General features: G+C 30.7%; 2 protein-coding genes across 2 annotated transcripts; both read right to left on the bottom strand.

The window, feature by feature from the left end:
- Nucleotides 1-2,076: 2,076 nt before the first annotated feature.
- Nucleotides 2,077-8,178, bottom strand: LOC100267569 (uncharacterized). The gene is made up of 5 exons (XM_002267023.5): nt 8,032-8,178; nt 6,831-7,425; nt 6,590-6,753; nt 2,523-2,599; nt 2,077-2,436 (listed from the first exon to the last, which is right to left on the bottom strand). Exons 2-5 carry the CDS (start codon nt 7,418-7,420, stop codon nt 2,344-2,346), a joined length of 924 nt encoding a protein of 307 aa, XP_002267059.3. The 5' UTR covers nt 7,421-7,425; nt 8,032-8,178; the 3' UTR covers nt 2,077-2,343.
- A 3,094-nt stretch (nt 8,179-11,272) lies between these two features.
- Nucleotides 11,273-14,453, bottom strand: LOC100262300 (bidirectional sugar transporter SWEET2a). Its single transcript, XM_002269448.5, has 6 exons — nt 14,082-14,453; nt 13,024-13,060; nt 12,715-12,931; nt 12,448-12,606; nt 12,231-12,350; nt 11,273-11,970 (listed from the first exon to the last, which is right to left on the bottom strand). The coding sequence occupies exons 1-6, from the start codon at nt 14,125-14,127 to the stop codon at nt 11,851-11,853; spliced, it is 699 nt and encodes a 232-aa protein (XP_002269484.1). The 5' UTR covers nt 14,128-14,453; the 3' UTR covers nt 11,273-11,850.
- Nucleotides 14,454-17,975: the final 3,522 nt, after the last annotated feature.

Here is a 17,975-nt window from a genome sequence, read left to right as displayed (position 1 = left end):
ATTCCCTAAAAAGAAAAAATTCTAAACTAGTATTTCCAACTTCATAAGCTTGTGATTTGCACGTGACAAAATTTAAAAATGGGAAAAACCCATATGATTATGGGTTTATTTGATGATCTTAAAAACTGTGATAGTAACCGTCAACCAAGCTTTTGACTTGCAACCTTTTTATTTATATAAAATTCTGTCTAAGGCTTTTTTTGTCAGTGGTTTAGGTTTTTTTATCATAAACAAATCATTAGATATTTGAATGAAAAAATTATAAATTTTAAACTTAAGTTGAACTTTGTATGAAATATTATTTACCACCTACATAAATAATTAATAAAACGAATTTATAATATAATTTCCTTTTTTAACAAAATTATACTAAAATACCTTTATATAAGATTTAAAACACCAAAATTTTAAAAATAAAAATAAAAAGCAAAACCTATTAAAAAAAAAAACTAAAAGGTGCAAAAAGTCAAACTTTAAAATTTTTAAAAAAAAAATTAAAAATAATCACATAAATTTAGGTACAACTCGCATACTAATAAATAGAAAAAAAATAATTAATATAATAAAAAAAATTATAAAAAAAAAAAAAGTTTTAAGTCAAAATTATATGATTATGATTATAAGCTTAAGTTCAAAATTATAATCACCAATTATGGTTTTGAATTTAAGCTATAATTTCAAAATCACCATCAGGTTCAATCTTAAACCAATATTTAAAACTGTTACTATGGCTTTATCCATTTAAAAACAAAATTATATATATATATATATATAAACCACAAGTCACGTAGATGCCCACAAACATTAGTTTGGAAATAATTTTGTTGGAAAATCTAATTATGAAAATTTTTGGGAAAAAAAAATATTATTTTGGTTCAAAACTCCATTTCTTCAAATTTGACAAATATTCTCAATTATTCTACAACCATCCAGCAAGCTCCAACATTTAGTTAGCTCTAGCACTCAAAGCTAACTTCATGCTGCCGCTAGATAATTGTGGAAAACTCTAGGATGTCACAAGTAATCCCACCCGTTGAAAATGAATGATAAAATTTGGGTCTAGAGGGTCAGGATTATTTTACTTATATGGGTCTTTTGTTCATTTTGTATAACCTTTCTTGGTCAACAGAGGTTGACTTAGGTGATGTTTGTTTTTTTACTTAATTCTAAATAGAATCTTAATGCTTAATAGAGTTAAATATTAGGTTGTTTGTTTTTATAGTATTTTATTTTTAGTAAAATATTAAAAATTAAAAAAATCAATATGTTATTTTTTCTATTTAGAAAAAGCTACATATTTTAGTTTTTTTAATTTAGTAAAAAGTTTATAATAAGTCATGAAAAAATAGAAAAACAAACAATATAAATTCCGAAAACAAATTACTTTCACCAAAAAGCCAAAAAAACAAACACCGCCTTAGTTCTTTTGAATAGACGGCCTTTGTACCTTGGTTAGTGGAGGTTTTCTTAGTTCTTATGATCATGCTTACTTGAGGGGGATTCTTCATCCTTCACATGTTTCGATTCTCATTTAATACATATGTTTTGGTTTTTATTAAAATAAAAAATAAATAAAATGGTAAAATCTAGGTCATTGGAAGAAGGTATATATAATAGAAAGACTGGAACATCATACAAATAATGAGATGAAGGTACAAAATAATAGAACCTAGGTAGAAAGCAATGAGATGGAACTTGGTACAAAACAATGGGATCCAAATGCACACCGTGTAACCTGACTGATCATGCTTTTAGTTTGTAAGCATGGGCAGGAGCTCATGGTTAATGGTCATGTTTGTAACCCTTCCGTCCATCTACCATCTACCATCTACCATCGACACAGGTAAAACCAGACAACTAACACCACTCAGCAATAAACTTCCATCAGTTTGAGGGAAGGCCAAATCAACTGATTTGGTCATTACAGGTAATATAAATAAAAGGTAGCTGAAACCAGTGGCACCTGTCCATGTCCTTTTTTGATATTTTCCATTGGGAGATCAATTTTTTATGCTATTCAGGTCCCTCCCAAAAAAAGGAAGAAAGGTAAGATAAACTGAAGCACAAGATACTGCATAAAATAAAATAAAATAATAAGATACTGGATTTAAACAGTTACATCACAAAGCATCCAATCGAGGTCAAAATACCATTACATTGATCATATGGTAAAATCATATATTTTACTGTGAGCACTCGTATGATCAATGTTAAATAGTTCTAATGACATATATGCCATCAACCTACAGTAAGAATCCACGTATTTAGCAACTCCATCGCAAGATACCATTATGGAGGTGAACTTATAGAGGGAACCAAAGCTTAGCATAGCATGCACCAAAATTATCTGTGTCCATGAGCCCGCTGCATGTCATATGTGCCCCACGAACCAGGACCAGGTCCATATTGAGGAACACCTTCTGCACTGCCTTGTCCCTGAAGCAAAGAAAACAATTCCATAGGTGAGCAATTGTAAACAGAAACTAATCCTATATACACAGACATAAAGCAGAAGTACTTACAGGATTCATGCCATAACCAGCTGGATAAGGATTTCCTCCATATCCAGTCTCGGGATTTCCATAACTTCCGCCATAAACTGCACCAACAAAAACACAGTAAATAAGTAAACCTCAAAGCTGCAAAAAGAAATGACTAAAACTACAAGAGGAAAGGGAAATGAAAGAACTAAATCCCTAACATCATAAGCCAATAAGGTTAACACAGTTGCAGCAAAGATTAAAGTGTGCATTTGTGCTAAAATTAATACAGTATAAAACAAACATGAAATGAAAACTTGAGCAGATCCAAAGTTTCTTTCCTGCTGAATATTAATGCAGCAAAGAAATAAGCCACACAACTGTTTAGCCCTTTCTCAGTTCATTACTGGGATATATACAAGCCTAACTGCTGGCTCAGGTGATTCTGGTCATTAAACCTTTACCAGCAACCTCAATATATATATGATATATATATAGGAAACTAATTAAAATAACTGATAAATTTTTTATGTAAAATGAAATGTAACATTATTACATATCTTGTCTTAAGTGTATCTTATCATATAAAGTACACAACATGATACATAGGATACACCACAGTACAATACAACCAGTGTTGCTATTTTTAATGGTTTCTCGAAGAGATCATATTTCATGTCCTGGAAAAATTATATATATACATATAGGCAAACAGAAAATCTAGTAAAAGGAACATAACAAAAAGGGGGTGCACCCTATTGTATACAAGGGGTATACCAAGAGACACCAAATAAAATAAAAAAACTAAACCACCTGACCAAGAAACAGCAAAGCCATGTCATATCATCCACAATTTAGACTATCAATAAAGTCCAAAACGTACAATTATCCATTCCCCACAGGACCCTAAAGGGACTTGATGAAAATTTCCTCAAACTTTGATCTAAATGCTCTTCCTCATCAAAAGTTCAGTCATCACATTCTCTTCAAATGCACCATAACAAGTAAACAGGAGTCCCTCGCCAAACCTCCCTCCGCCACTTCTCCATACTCCAAACCTTCTAGCCTAACAAGAGTTCTGTAACTAAATTTGGGAAGACCTATGGCCCAAAAATTGTTCACAACATACTTTAAAATTGTCTGATACTATTATAGTGAATTAGGATGTGATTTTTTGTTTCTTCACTAGCTTTATAAAGATTTCACCCATTGACCAATGTCAACCCTCTTATCATTACAAGATCTATGGTTAACTCTCCCTGCACATCAACTCCGACGAAAGAAGAAAAATAAATCTTCATGTGAACCTCCATGCCCTCAGCCCATACAGAAATAAGGAATTTTAAAAAGATCACACCTAAAATCTCCACTTTTTGTCTTCCCTTCATGAGAAGTTTTCCTCCTCAACTGCTTGTAAACATCATTAATAAGCTCCAAAAAATGTCCCACCCCCTCCATCTCCCAAATATGAAAGGCCTTCAGAAATGCATGTCCCATAAATTTGCCACTAACATTTTTGGGAGAGACTAGGCTGAACAGCATAGAGAAACTCTCTTTCAAGATCGCTTCTCTACCCATTTATATAACTAGAATTTAGTTCTTCTCCTATTCCTAACCACAATGGTTCAACAATTCCACATCGAAATCCTTTCTCACTTCTTGAGTGCACTATCACCCTTCCAACTCTCCAAACTTTCCAAAATGATCCTTCTCCACAAAATACACTCATGAGCATATCTCCACAACTATTTTCCAAGCAACACCTCATTCAAAGAATCCACCTTTCTAATTCTTTGCCCTTGCATACCATGACCCAATTCACCAAATACATTTTTCGTCCCTTTACATGATTACCCCACAAAAATTCTCTCTAAATCTTTTCCAATATTTTTTTCATAAGTAAAAGAGAAAAGTATATTATATATAAAGAGAAACGGGTGCCCAAACAACAGCCTAAAGCATACAGGGAGTATACAAGAGGTGCCTCAAGGCAAAAGCCAAGAAGAAGAAAGGTTACAAAAACTTACCCACACTCATTTAGAACCTAACCAATCAATGATAATGGACCTACATCTATGAACAACTTAGCCCAAGACCAATAATTACAAACAAAAGAATTTTTCAATCTTAGAACCGAAAATTCCCCATTTTTTGAAAGCAATCTTGTTTCTTTCCTTCCAAACCATCCAAAAGAGACATAAAGGGACTGCCTTCCACACCTTTTGACACTTCTTGCCCACAAAGGAATCATTCCAACCAAGAAGAGTCTCTTTAATTGACGAAGGAATAACCCACGTCACCCCAAAAAGAGCAAAAATTGACTCCCACAAAACCTTAGCCTTGGAGCAATGAATTAGGATGTGGTCTATAGACTCTTCTTCAACAAAGCAAAGGAAACATCAATTGGCTAGAGTCCACCCCCTCTTTTTTAATTGATCCAATGTTAAGACCTTACCTAGGATGCTTCTCAAGCAAAAAAACCCACTTTGGAAGGCACACAAGGGTTCCATATGATGTTCCACAAAAAAGGGGTTGCATTCCTTGCATCCAAAGCGCCATAAAGAGACTTAATAGAAAACTCCCCACTTTTAGTCTCTTTCCATAGCATCCTATCCTCCAAATCCACAAACACCCTCTTTCCTTGAATTGATGAAAGGAATTGCTCCACCAAATCCACCTCCCAATCATTAAAAGGTCTTGAAAAAACAAGGATTTCATCCCCTTACCTCACTCGATGAATCCCATACCTCCGCCACCCATACCTATTTAGAGTCCACCAAAGCATACAAAAAAGGGAAAGAATCGCACAAAGCAACATCACCACACCACTTATCCTTCCAGAATCTCACTTTTTTCCCATTACCCATTGAGAACCCAATGTTATTACTCCATAAAAATCCTTCCTTCAAAATTTTCCTCCCTAACTGCTTGAGTACTATCCACCCCCCTTCTTCCACCCCAAACTTCCTACCAATAACTTGCTCCCAAAGAGCCCCCCTTTCAACCACATAACGCCAACTCCATTTGCACAAAAGGACCCTACTGAGTGTAGAAAGGCATCTAACACCCAATCCACCCAAATGTCCAAGGTAGAAAACACATGACAGCAATCTTCAATCACATTAGCTTTATTCATGTCTATATGGAAGCAGTCCAAATGGCAGACACTAAAACTAAACACAGGAAATCTGGCTGAAATTATAGTAGAAAATCGAACCATAAATTAAATACGATTACAATGGAGGATGAGAGAAGGGGCTGTGACCCAAATGTTCCTACATTGTTTTTAATCATCCTAATCCTAGTTGACCAAAATAAAAACAGGACCATTCCACCCTTTCTCTACAGCATTCTGCAGCCATAATTGATCTTGTCTATGGTAAGTTCTTTCTGAACAACCCTCTTTTTAATATATTTTACTTCTCTTTACTTATCAAAAAAAAAAAAAGTTATTTCTGAACAATAACCCTATATTAAAAATCCAAGTTTAGATTTCTCCCTGAGCTTGATGCATTTCATCAGAATCTGCCTAAACTGATCTAAGTTAGCCTAAAAACATAAGACATTTTCTACAATTCTGCGAAAGTTATCCTATTATCTCATCACATCCATGTGGAAACACCATAATATCCACATTACATTAAAAAGCTTACCTTTGATTTTTTTTTTTTTTTTTGATAGGTTAAAAAGCTTACCTTTAGTATTACTACCCCCATCATGGCAAACTGGTAACATCCCCATTTTTTCACTGAAACTCCTCTACCAGTCTTAACCAAAATTAATCCTTAGGACATTTGGGCTAAAGGTATTTCATTATGCCCTGAAATTTTGGAACCTTCTTATCAAATGAGTCAGAGCAAGATTCCGAAAACCTCAGTCTGAACGGCACCTAATGGTGAACCGAGATACCTGGCACTAGGTAATTAGAGCTAAACCTAAAACATTTTCCATGCTCAAAGAAAAAAGAAGAAAAAATAAAAATAGATTCTCCAACTCCTTTTCACACAACCCACAACCTCCCGAAATCCAAACTCGCATCCAACAAAAGTTTATTAGAAATTCTTAACTTCAGATCAATTTTTTAATATTTAGCCAAATGGAAAATGTACTCTGATTCCCAACAGCAGCAGCGGCACGTGCTCGCTTTTCAGCATTAGCCAACTCCGCACGCAACTTTTCCATTTCACGAGCCATTGCTATCAGATTCTTCTCCATTGCCTGACCATGCTCATAATTTTCAGCATACCCTTTCTTTTCATACTCAATGGCAGCCCTGCATACAATCAATTACCACATAAAAGTTCCATTAACCAACAAACGAATACAAGATTTAAGTAGCACCCCACTAACCTCGCCCGCTGCAACTCTTGCCTCATGCCCTCAATCTCCCCCTTCAGCAAAGGTACCTGCTGTAAATCCAAATTAGCTCTATTCAAATCCTGACTCAGTCCTTCAGCCTGGCTGGTCAACTCTTGCCGTGCTGCAGTCAGCTGTTGAATATCTGCCCGAACCTGCATTACCTCTGCCCTCATGGCATCTGAGGCCCGAAGATCTGCTTCCAATTTCATCACTTTCTCAAAAGCTTCCCTCAACTGTAAATCCATCTCAGTCTGAGCAGAAGCAGCAACATGAGCCATTCGCTTTATCTCATGCTGGGCAGCCTCCACTTCTTGCTTTAGTGCAACATGCGTTGCAGCAAGCCTCTGATTATCAATCAGAAGGGCTTGGATGTCTTGGTGCTGCAGGGCAAGGCGGTCCTCAAATATTGCTGCCGGATGAGGGATCAGGGTGCCAGGACGAGGACCACCTGCTCCACGCCCAAATTGAGGTTCATCGAGGAGTGCGGGATGGGGCATTGGACCAAGGCCCCTGCCGCGGAACGGAGGTTCATGCAAACCACCCTTGATTGGCATCGGAGGCCCGCGATTTCTTCCAGACATATTTGCTGCAATAATTCGGATTTCGGAGACAATCGATTAGGGTTTTTCTCTTACATCCAACAAAACCATCTATAATCAATTAAATGTTGCCAAAATCAGGAGAACAATTAAACCCTAATGTTCCTCTTGGTTGGCTGGGAAATGAAAAGGTTAAAATTTTCGATCTTACTTTCTGTAGACCTGAGTGACCAAAGCTCGAGTATCTCGTGTTTTGGAAACCGAAAAAACTGAAAGCATAAGACACAAAATTCTCTCTTCCCTTTACTTTTGTTTTATTTCTCGTCCGTTTATCCAGCAACCCAACGTAAAAGAAAAAAGGAAGAAGAAGAAGAGGAAAAAGCTCTGTTTGATTGGCAAGAAAAATATGGGAGGATAAAATAAACCAAAATTGAAAATCAATTAATCGTTAACCACTTAGAACCCGATAAAACAGAAAACTCCGGCGAACTAATCCTGATACAACTAATTGGCTTAGCAAAGTTCAGGCTTTTAGTTTTCTTTCACTTTCCCTGCGCTTTCTCAGCGACCAAACAGAGAGCAAAATTTAAAAAAATATATATATATTTGTGTATATATATCAGTATTGGAAGAGAAAGGAGAATCCGACGGACCTCTGCAAAGCCTCTCGTGAGAATTCTCCAGCCGCGAGAGAGAAAGAGAGAAACTCTGTATATTTCTGTGAGTCTCGACTCTCTTGGGTCTAGAGCGTTGAGCCTCGAGCTAACTTTCGCATAGTGGCCAGACTGTCAGCCCAATCCAAAGTAGATGGATGGGCTGTTGTTTTGGGCCATGTAATGAGAATGGAAAATAAAAATAAAAAACTTACATTTATGAAAGTCAAATCTTACTAAACTTAAATTATTTTTTTCCACGTGAGGTTATGATTCCTTTACTCTTATTTTAATGTTATTTCTATTTCTTTTATCTTGTGTTGATTTTTTAAATAATAAAACTATAAAAATATGTTTGGCAATAATTTTACAAAATATTTTTATCCTTTTTAACATTTAGAAGTGATTATAGAAAGCGTTTATAATATTTTTAATACTTAAATGATAAAAAATTTTAAATATTAAAAATATTAAAAGCGTTTTCTAAATTTACTACCAAACAAACTCTTAAAAATTTTTATGTTTCAAGAATTTAAAAATGTTAAAAATACTTTCTAAATTTATTAACAAACGCATTCTAAAAGTGTGTTTGACAGTGATTGTGAAAATGGGTTATAGCGTTTCTAACACTTAAAAGATAAAAAAATTTAAGTGTTAAAAATATTACAAGCGCTTATTTGAATTACTACCAAATGGACTCTAAGAGCTGGTAGTGATTTTAGAAAACATTTTTAATATTTTTAATACTTTAAAATTTATATCATTCGAATGTTATAAATACTATAAACACTTTTTAAAATCACTCTCAAACGCACTCTAAAAACCTATTACATAGTGATTTTAGGAAGCGCTTTTAATATTTATAATACTTAAAAAAATTTATCATTCAAATATTATAAATATTAAAAACGTTTTCTATAATCACTCTCAAACATACTCTAAAAGTGTGTTTGACAGTGATTCTATAAAGTGTTTCCATTATTTATAATACTTTAAAATTATTATTTTTTAAATATTAGAAAGATTATACACCTTTTCTAAAATCACGGTAAAAAACATTTATTAAGAGTTCGTTTTAGAGCGATTTTAAAAAACTTTTCTAATATTTTTAATACTTAAATAATAAAAAATTTCAAGTATTATAAATATTAAAAACATTTCATACAATTACTACCAAACATACTCTAAATAATTTTCCAATTGATAATATTATATAATATAATAAAGTTATTTCTCAAAATTAATCAATTTTTTATCTATCAAAATATATATTTTAAAATTAAATAACTTTAAATCATAGAAAAATTGCCCCCTTCAGGAAGAAAAAAAAAATTCCTTTAATCCTTAAACTAACTAGAAAATTACATATGTTATTTTTTATTATTTTACAAAATGGAAAGATATTTTCAAATTGTATATTTATTTCTATACATACGAGAAACCATTATAACTATATCCGGTTAATTGAATTATAACATAAGATGAGATATTATTACTTATCCCATTTTTCTATGATTGATTGAATAAAACAAGTTATCCATCGTAACAAGTGTTTGATAAACCAATTTAATAATTCAAAACGACTTAATAACTTAATTTTTATTAAGTAAATTAAATATGTTTGATAAAATAACTTAATGATATAACTTAAATTAATAAAGTAACTTTAAGTAATAAGTAAAAATAATTAACTTATTCTTAAAAGTTCATTTTATTTTAACTTTTTACTTTCATTTGTCATAATTACCTCTATAATCTCCTTTATTACTCCATTAGTACTCAACTTCTTGTGTCCTAATTATGATTTCCGATAATAAATATATCAATTTGATAATTTAAAATATGTTTTAAGTTAGTTCTATCAAACAATTTTAACATTTAAATTAATAATTAAATAATATGTTTTAAATTAACAATTTAAGTATAATTTAACTTAAAATTGACTTAAATTATTAAATAATAAATATTAAAATTTTTAAACACACTCTTAATCTATGTTTAATCAAATATTGAATAAGATAAGTAATGAATCCACAATTTTTTTTTTTATATTCGTTCTACATATGAAATATTAATCCAAAGTTAAGATGTATAATATATATATGTCCAACATCATAAATTTATTTATTTTTATAAATTTTTATTTTTTATATTACTTAATTTGAAAAATAATTTTCTTATTATAAAATTAAATTTACCATTAAAAAGAACTAACAATATCTATAAAATAATATTAATATATGAATTATATATATATATATATATAAATTATTTTCATATATTGAATAATATAATATAGAATTTTTTATTTATAAAGTTTAAATATTTTAATCATGAATATCAATAAATGTAAGAAAATTTTCATTTTAAAAAAATAGAAAATATTATAATACAATATAATTTTTATTTCAAATATTAAAAAATAATATATATTTTATTTTATTTTTTTATTCAGACTAAATATAATTATAACATAACATATCTCATTCAATATATTATCTTTAAATATCATCTCTAATGAATTTAATATCCAAATATATCATATCCCATTAAAAATTATATATATATATATATATATATATATATATATATATATATATATATATATATATTTTGATGAGATATAAAATCCTAAAATATTGATATTCATATCTTATGAGTCAACCATATTTTCCAATTCCTCCCATTTTTGAAAGGAAACCACAAATGATGGATTTGGGTACATTCAAATAAAAGATTGGGCTATAATGATAACCACAAACCCTAACCTATGTCTAACTCTTGGAAAATCTAAGAGAAAATGCAATGCAAAGAAAAGATAGAAAGAAATAAAAGATAAAAAAAATATCTATACTACTTCACGTTTAACTTTTTTATATAAAAAATAAATAAATTTATAAATAATTTGAATTATAACTTATTTTCTTTTATATTTTTCATTGTAAAGAAAATAAGTTTCCTTACTAGTTTTTTCTTTTCTTTTATTTTCTTTTCTTACCATTTCCCAAAAACCAAACATAAATTTAAAACGCTTTTGAAAACAATTCTAAAAAATAGTTTTTTGAAAACAATTTTTAGGAACAGTTTGTAACAATTTAAAGGTAGCTTTTAGGGATAATTTCAATTTGGTAAAACACCTTCAAAAGGAAAATAAATGCATACCAATCTGAAAGCAACTCAACAACAGCAGCGGGTAACAAGAGGAAAAGCACAAAGAAGAATACATTAACGGAACAGGCAATTTAGGAAGCAGCAAATCAACATAGCAACAATCAGGTCATTTTTCTATGGAGTTGGCTCTGCTACACAACCAAAAAGCCAGAAAGAAGAATACGATTGATCTCAAAAGTAGAAGAGAATACAACGATTTCCAACACAAATAAGGCCCTTCTGAGTTGAATTATTCTTTGATGATATAAATCAGAAGAATCACAAAGAAGGATGAAATGAATAGCACATTTCTACCACAACTGAATGCCTCAAACTCAGCTCTTACATCATGTAATCAAGAATCTGTGTTCCATCTTCATAGGGATGGCACATTGACAACAGCCAACCAGCCAATCCTGCAAGTCTTTTCAGTGCCTTCTACTACTCTAGCAGACAATTTTACACATAATGTTGGCTTCACCATTTTTCTCAACTCAAAGCTTAGGCAAAAATAGAAAGCGGCAAAGAGGCTCAGCAATGGAACAAATCGAATAATTTGAGTGACAGGGTACTCACACAATTAATTTCCCTTATGAAACCGATATTCTAATAGCCAACTTCTCCATGAAGAGAATTAAAATGCAGCTTTTCAACAGCCAATTTGTTGAATCAGGCATACGACTCTATGAAGGACTCTCTTAATCCCAAGTCTTCTGTGGATGTTCTGCTATAATAGGCGTACAACACCAATTGTACAACCCCAAGTATGGTTCCAATTCCATTTGGGACCTGGATAAAAGAAAGTGAAATATTTATCATATAAAATTAAGCTAAGGGGGCGTTTGGACTTCTTATGGGAATTGAAGCAGTTTATATGTTGCCTTTAACACCATAATTACTTTGCTAAAACCCTAAATTAGTTAATTGTTTAGAATAAATTTATCCATATCAATATATCAGATAACTCGGTGGAAAAACTTCAAATCATATGATTCACATCTAAGTGAATAGACTAATTCAAACCTCGAATCATAGGACTAGTTACTTACATAAATGAAAGGATCATGCTTGAACATTCCATATGTGAAGAAGGAAAGGCTCATCAAAAAGGTTGACAGGGACAGATAAAATGGCATGTATTCAACGCTCCTTGTTCGAATCACCAAATTCTAACACAAAAATATTATTATAAACATGTAAATACGAGAATAAAACATAGAATCTCAAAATCAAATCAAGGATAGCCAAAATCTCATATGAACTTACAATGATGAATAGAGGAGAAGCAAACATTGATATAAGGGATGCAACACTCAAATATCCAACGAACAATTGCCGTGCATGAGGGTCAAAAAGCTTCATGCTTGCAAAAACTATGATAGCATATATGCCAAAAATTGCTGTCAATAATCCCGACATTTTCATCTGGAAGCAACATCCAGGGGCAATGAATAATAATGCTTAATCATTCACACAGGAGTTAAGGATCACATTGCAATGAGAAATGCAACTAAAGTTAGAAAATAGAAGCACCTTTTTTGCTTTTTCAGCAAATGTAATGAAGATGCCTATGTAGATTAATTGAAAAATTGCTCCAACTGAATTCACTGTAGCAACCAATATGATACCAGGTGATACAAGGGGCATCCCATACCAGAGGCATATCAAGCAGTTCAAGAGGGCATATATATAAGGCAACCCCGAGAACTGTTCTGTCGATCCATTTCGAATGATTCTCCTAAATGTAGGTCTGCAATAGGATTTACAAATTAGTCTCATTAATAAGTGTGGAGTCATCCTCTTTCCTTTCATTTCGAACAAAAAGATCTCTAAGCAACTTACATGGGCGACACGAACAATACAAAAGCAGATAGATTCCCTGTAAACCATGAAAGCAGTATATGAGTATTTCCGAGCCCTAGCAACCCTAACCAATCCACTAAGAAGTAAATTCAATTGCCACCTCAAGGAATATTTGATTGCCCCATGGACATTAAAGGACCCTTTGAGCATAACATAGCTTATGAAGGAATAAATCCATCATAAGAGTTGGGACCACTACTGAAATTTGAGAGCCATCACTTCAGTTGATATAGGCTTTAGTTTTAAGATTGTGTGAATTAAAATGAATTCAAATTTTATTGTCAGTTTGTGACAATGATTCTAATAATTGGTAATAGCCTAATTTTCAATTAATCAATTGAAATTCAACATACCCCCAATCAACCCCTTACAAAACAGACCTTATACATATCAGAAGTGCCTTTTTTTTCTAGCATATGCCTAGGCATTCAGAGTATCGACTTCTTAATCCTTCATTAGATAAATTATTAAATAACATGGTTGGTTCCGGAGAAAACTGTGAGAAGAAAGAAAGCTTGGAAACTGTCAGTGATTTGGACATGTATGTATGAGACACAAAATGGAAGATTTCAACCATTGTTTGGCTCCATACATGCTTAACAACATCACACATTTTCACCCAAGAGGGATCATATGCCCCATGTGCAACACGTGAGACCTAACTTTCTTCCATTTTCCTGCAATTTTCTCCGCAACCAAACAGAGCAAATGAGCTAACCCCACCATCCACCCCCACCCCGCCATTTTTCTCGACAGGTCAATAATCCAGCAAAAAGGAAAAATTAATTAGACACCCATTAGGAATATTCCATGGATATCTGCGAATCCCAAGAATATATTTTTCCTAGTTTTTCTACATGCCAAACATATTGAAGGAAAAAGAAAGAAAGAAACCCAAAATTGAAGCTTCACAGATTTAAAAATGTACCTAAACCTATTCATTTTACATAGAAGAGATTGCCAAGAAAGAAAATAAATCATGGGTTTGCTTTAATCGACATTCAAGAAAACCAGAAAACCAAGATCAAGAAAGGTACCAGCAATTCCAGCTGCATCACAGCATACTGAATACACAGAAGACATGACAAACCCAGTTGAAAATGGAAGTTTCCTCCAGTTATATCAGCTTCCCTGATCACCAAACACCCGCACCAGTCCTCTCTCTCCCTCTCTCTCAAGTCACAAGACTCAAAACTATGTCCTTGCATTCATGACAGCTCTTATACACCTTTTCTTTACAAAATGGACCGCTAAATACTCTTTTTTGGGCACAATTTTCGCAGATTTTTTGTGGATATTTTTTTTTTCCTCAGTGAGGTGTTGGAAAATCTCCAAATCCAATGGTGTAGAATTTCAGCAGATGGGGATAAACTCCAAGTGGGACATCTCGCAAGTGTTTTAAAACACATGTTTGGGACACACACTGGTCCGCCATCATCCACGTCCTTTATCAATTAATTCAATATACATATTGTCCTTTTCAGTTCATTTCATCCTCTGCATCCCACCATATCTACCCATTCCTACAATCCCCAGCAAATAAATAAACACCCATCTGATTTGATCAACCAATGGATGAGAATCTAAAGTTTTTCCTCCGCAATCTTTCATGTGATGGGTGGTTCAGATTTGAAAAAGACTAGTGAACACACTGTTCCTGAAAGCAGCTTACACCTACTTTCCTCCTCCTACTGTTTTTGTCATTTTGAACATTAACATCATTAACTTATGTATTATTTTTCTTGGTTGCTAACAGTTGGTGGTATTCTGGGTATTGCAATAATATCTTGATTTCCAGAAGGCGACATAAATAATTAAAAATAATAATAGTAAATTGGAAAAACAATCTGGTCATCACACCCATCACAGCCATGTATAATTATTATAGCAGGCATGAGTTGATTACGGATTTCTTCAAAAGGACTTTATCCTTGTTTTGGACTTTTGTCCTGACTCTCCTTGTTGAGCTTCTCACAAAAGGAATTGCCTTTTCTTAAAAAAAAAAATATTCAAATCTAGATGCATTTCTAGAACATCAATGATGCTTCTGCCTTTCATATTCGCTTTGGTTCAGGAAAGAAAAAATATATAAAAGAAAAATAGTTTTTTATGTTTGTTTTTACCATAAATATAATTAAAATTAATTAAAAGTTTATATATTTTAAAATTATTTAATATTTATATAATAAAATAAGTTTGAAAAAAATTTATAAAAATAATTTCAATAATAATATTACTTAAATTTCAAATTTGCCCTCCACTAACTCACCCCCTTCCCCAATCATTTTTCTTTATTTATTTATTTTTTTTAACTTTATAAGTCATGGAAGTTGATTAATAAGTTTGTTCCCTTTTTTAAGTTTCACACGTAAAATCAATCATGTCACATAATTTTATTTATTTATTTATTTATTATCCTTCTCTTTCCTATTAGCTTTGAGCGACAACCCTTTTCACCTTTTCTTTTTTAGTCAATCATGTCACATGATTTTTTTTTTTTCTTTTTTTTTTTCCTTCTCTTTCCAATTACCTTTGAGTGACACCCCCTTTTCACCTTTTCTTTTTAAATATGTTGGCTACACATTCTTACGTGAAATCTTATTTATTTATTTTACTTTTTCATCTTTTAATATTTATAGATTTTAATTATTTATAAACTCTTTAAATACAATAATATATATATTTATATATAATGAGAAAAAAAATATAAAATTAAATATATAATAAACAAATTTAGATTATTTATAATATAATATTTTATATATTTATATTAAATAAAATATTTATTTATGTAACAAGTGAACTCTAATAATAATATTATTAAAATTTCAAGATTGTCATGTAACTCACCTTTTTCTTAGATCAAACATAAGTTTGTTTGTTTTTTAGTTTCACCATGTAAAATCAATCATGAGTTTTTTTTTCCTCGCCACTTTTGATCTTTTCTTGTTTAATATGTTGGCTACATGTTCTCTTATGAAATTTTTTTTTTTTTTTCACTTTTTCATCTTTTAATATTTATTGATTTTAATTATTTATATACTATTTAAATACAAAATAATATATATAATGAGAAGAAAATATAAAATTAAATACATAATAAATAAATTTAGAGATTTAAGATATAACATTTTATATTTTTATGTTAAATAAAATATTTATTATTTAATAATTATTATCATATGTAAAAGTTAGCTCATGGGTTCTTTTAAGCATGTTTTGATGATAATAAATTATGATTAGTTTATTAATGACTAAAAATCAAGATGAGTTTTAGTTTTTATTTAAGAAATTTAAATGTAAATTCAAGATAATTGTCAAAGGTTCAAAGGAGTGCAAGTGTGAACATGCATGAAGAGCGTTCAAGCCTAAGAATGAATATTTTGGTACACTTAGGATTTTCATATTAAATCATGCATCAATTCATATTCGATTTATACATTAAAGTTAAAATTTTATTAAAACCTAAGTATTCTTACTTGAACTTTAGGCAAAATGATTTAAACTTAACTTCCTAAAATACTTAAAAGACTTTATCTAAGTTTTAGAAGAAAGATGATTTGAAAAATATAAGTTTTCGAGCAACAATAGGCAAATTGGCCTAAGGGCTACTCAACTAATTAGGGAACTAATTGATTTGTTACATTTTCTTAGTCAAGGACGGGTCAAGGACACTAAAATTTTCTCTCTCATCCAGTAGTTTTGTCTTCCCAATTGATAAGCTACTTTTCTCGGTTGAGGTCCGGTCTAATCACCTACAATGCAATTAATGTCCAATGACTAATCAACCGGTCAAATTGAAGCTTGGTTGAATGAGGTCAATTGGTGTTCTCTTTAGTGTCCAATGCTAAAAACCTATAAATAGAGAATCTTGCTTTATTTATTTGATAGAGAACATTGACTATTAACTTCCTACCAACCTGTTTCTCATTAAAAGTTAACATATTCCTCTTTAGTGCATTCAATCCTTATTTGAAAATCTCCGTAGTGCACCCATGTCATTGAAGTAAAATTTTGATTGTTTAGAGCTTCAAGTGGAGGTTATACTTTAAAGGAACTTGTGTGCCAATTGGAGCCATAAATCATGTTAGAACTCAAGGAAAATTTTATTTTATATGAATAACAAATTAAAACATTTTAATTAAATAAAAAAGTTAGAATCACAATTAAGTTAAAACCATAAACAAAAAACTAAAGCTATGATCATTAATTTTGATTTTCACATGAAATTTTAAATTTTAAAAAATATAAATAATAAAATAATATAAATTTTTTTTGTTTAATCTATATACAATAAGATTTATAAAATAAATAAATATCTTATTTATCATAAATATATAAAATCTTATGTCATAAATCTTTTAATATGCTCATTATCTATTTATTTTTATATTAATTTTTATAGTTAATTATTTATAATATATTATTATTTTGTGTTTAAAATGTCCATAAATAATTGAAATCAATAAATGAGAAAAACAAATTTTTTATTTTATATAAATTAAATATTAAAAAGGTTATAAACTTGGTCAAGTTTTTATTTTATATAAATAAAAAATTAAATATTTTAATCAAGAAAAAAAAAAGTTAAAAACCATTGTCAAATGAGAATCATAAGCAAAAAAGTAAAATCATCATCATTGATTTTGATTTTCATATAAAATTTTAAAATAATAAAATAATACAATAAAAATATTTTATTTAATCTATAGGATAAGATTTATCAAACAAATAAATATTTTATTTAGTACGAATATGTAAAATTTAATGTCCTAAACCTCTAAATTTATTTGTTACATCTTTATGTTTATATTTACTTTATTTTCATTAATTACTATGTTGTATTTAAAGGGTTGATAAATAATTAAAATTAATAAATATTAAAAGATGAAAAAGTGAAAAAATAAAATTGAAATGATTTTGTGAAGAGA

The sequence above is a fragment of the Vitis vinifera genome, chromosome 10 (genome assembly GCF_030704535.1).
Source record: "Vitis vinifera cultivar Pinot Noir 40024 chromosome 10, ASM3070453v1".
Taxonomy (NCBI): Eukaryota; Viridiplantae; Streptophyta; class Magnoliopsida; order Vitales; family Vitaceae; genus Vitis; species Vitis vinifera.
The sequence above is the reverse complement of the archived record's forward strand: the minus strand, read 5'-3'. Positions and strand labels throughout refer to the sequence as shown.

Bases quoted from the DNA above. Each gene is read 5' to 3' on its own strand.
- LOC100267569 (XM_002267023.5), bottom strand. From the start codon at position 7,420: ATGTCTGGAAGAAATCGCGGGCCTCCGATGCCAATCAAGGGTGGTTTG. The intron at 6,754-6,830 runs GTTAGTGGGGTG...GATTGTATGCAG, and splicing joins CAAGAGTTGCAGCGGGCGAG to GGCTGCCATTGAGTATGAAA. The intron at 2,437-2,522 runs GTAAGTACTTCT...TCTTTGCTTCAG, and splicing joins CTGGTTATGGCATGAATCCT to GGACAAGGCAGTGCAGAAGG.
- LOC100262300 (XM_002269448.5), bottom strand. From the start codon at position 14,127: ATGTCTTCTGTGTATTCAGTATGCTGTGATGCAGCTGGAATTGCTG. The intron at 12,607-12,714 runs GTGCTTCTATTT...TGTTGCTTCCAG, and splicing joins TTGCTGAAAAAGCAAAAAAG to ATGAAAATGTCGGGATTATT. The intron at 12,351-12,447 runs GTAAGTTCATAT...TTTTTGTGTTAG, and splicing joins CTTCTCCTCTATTCATCATT to AATTTGGTGATTCGAACAAG.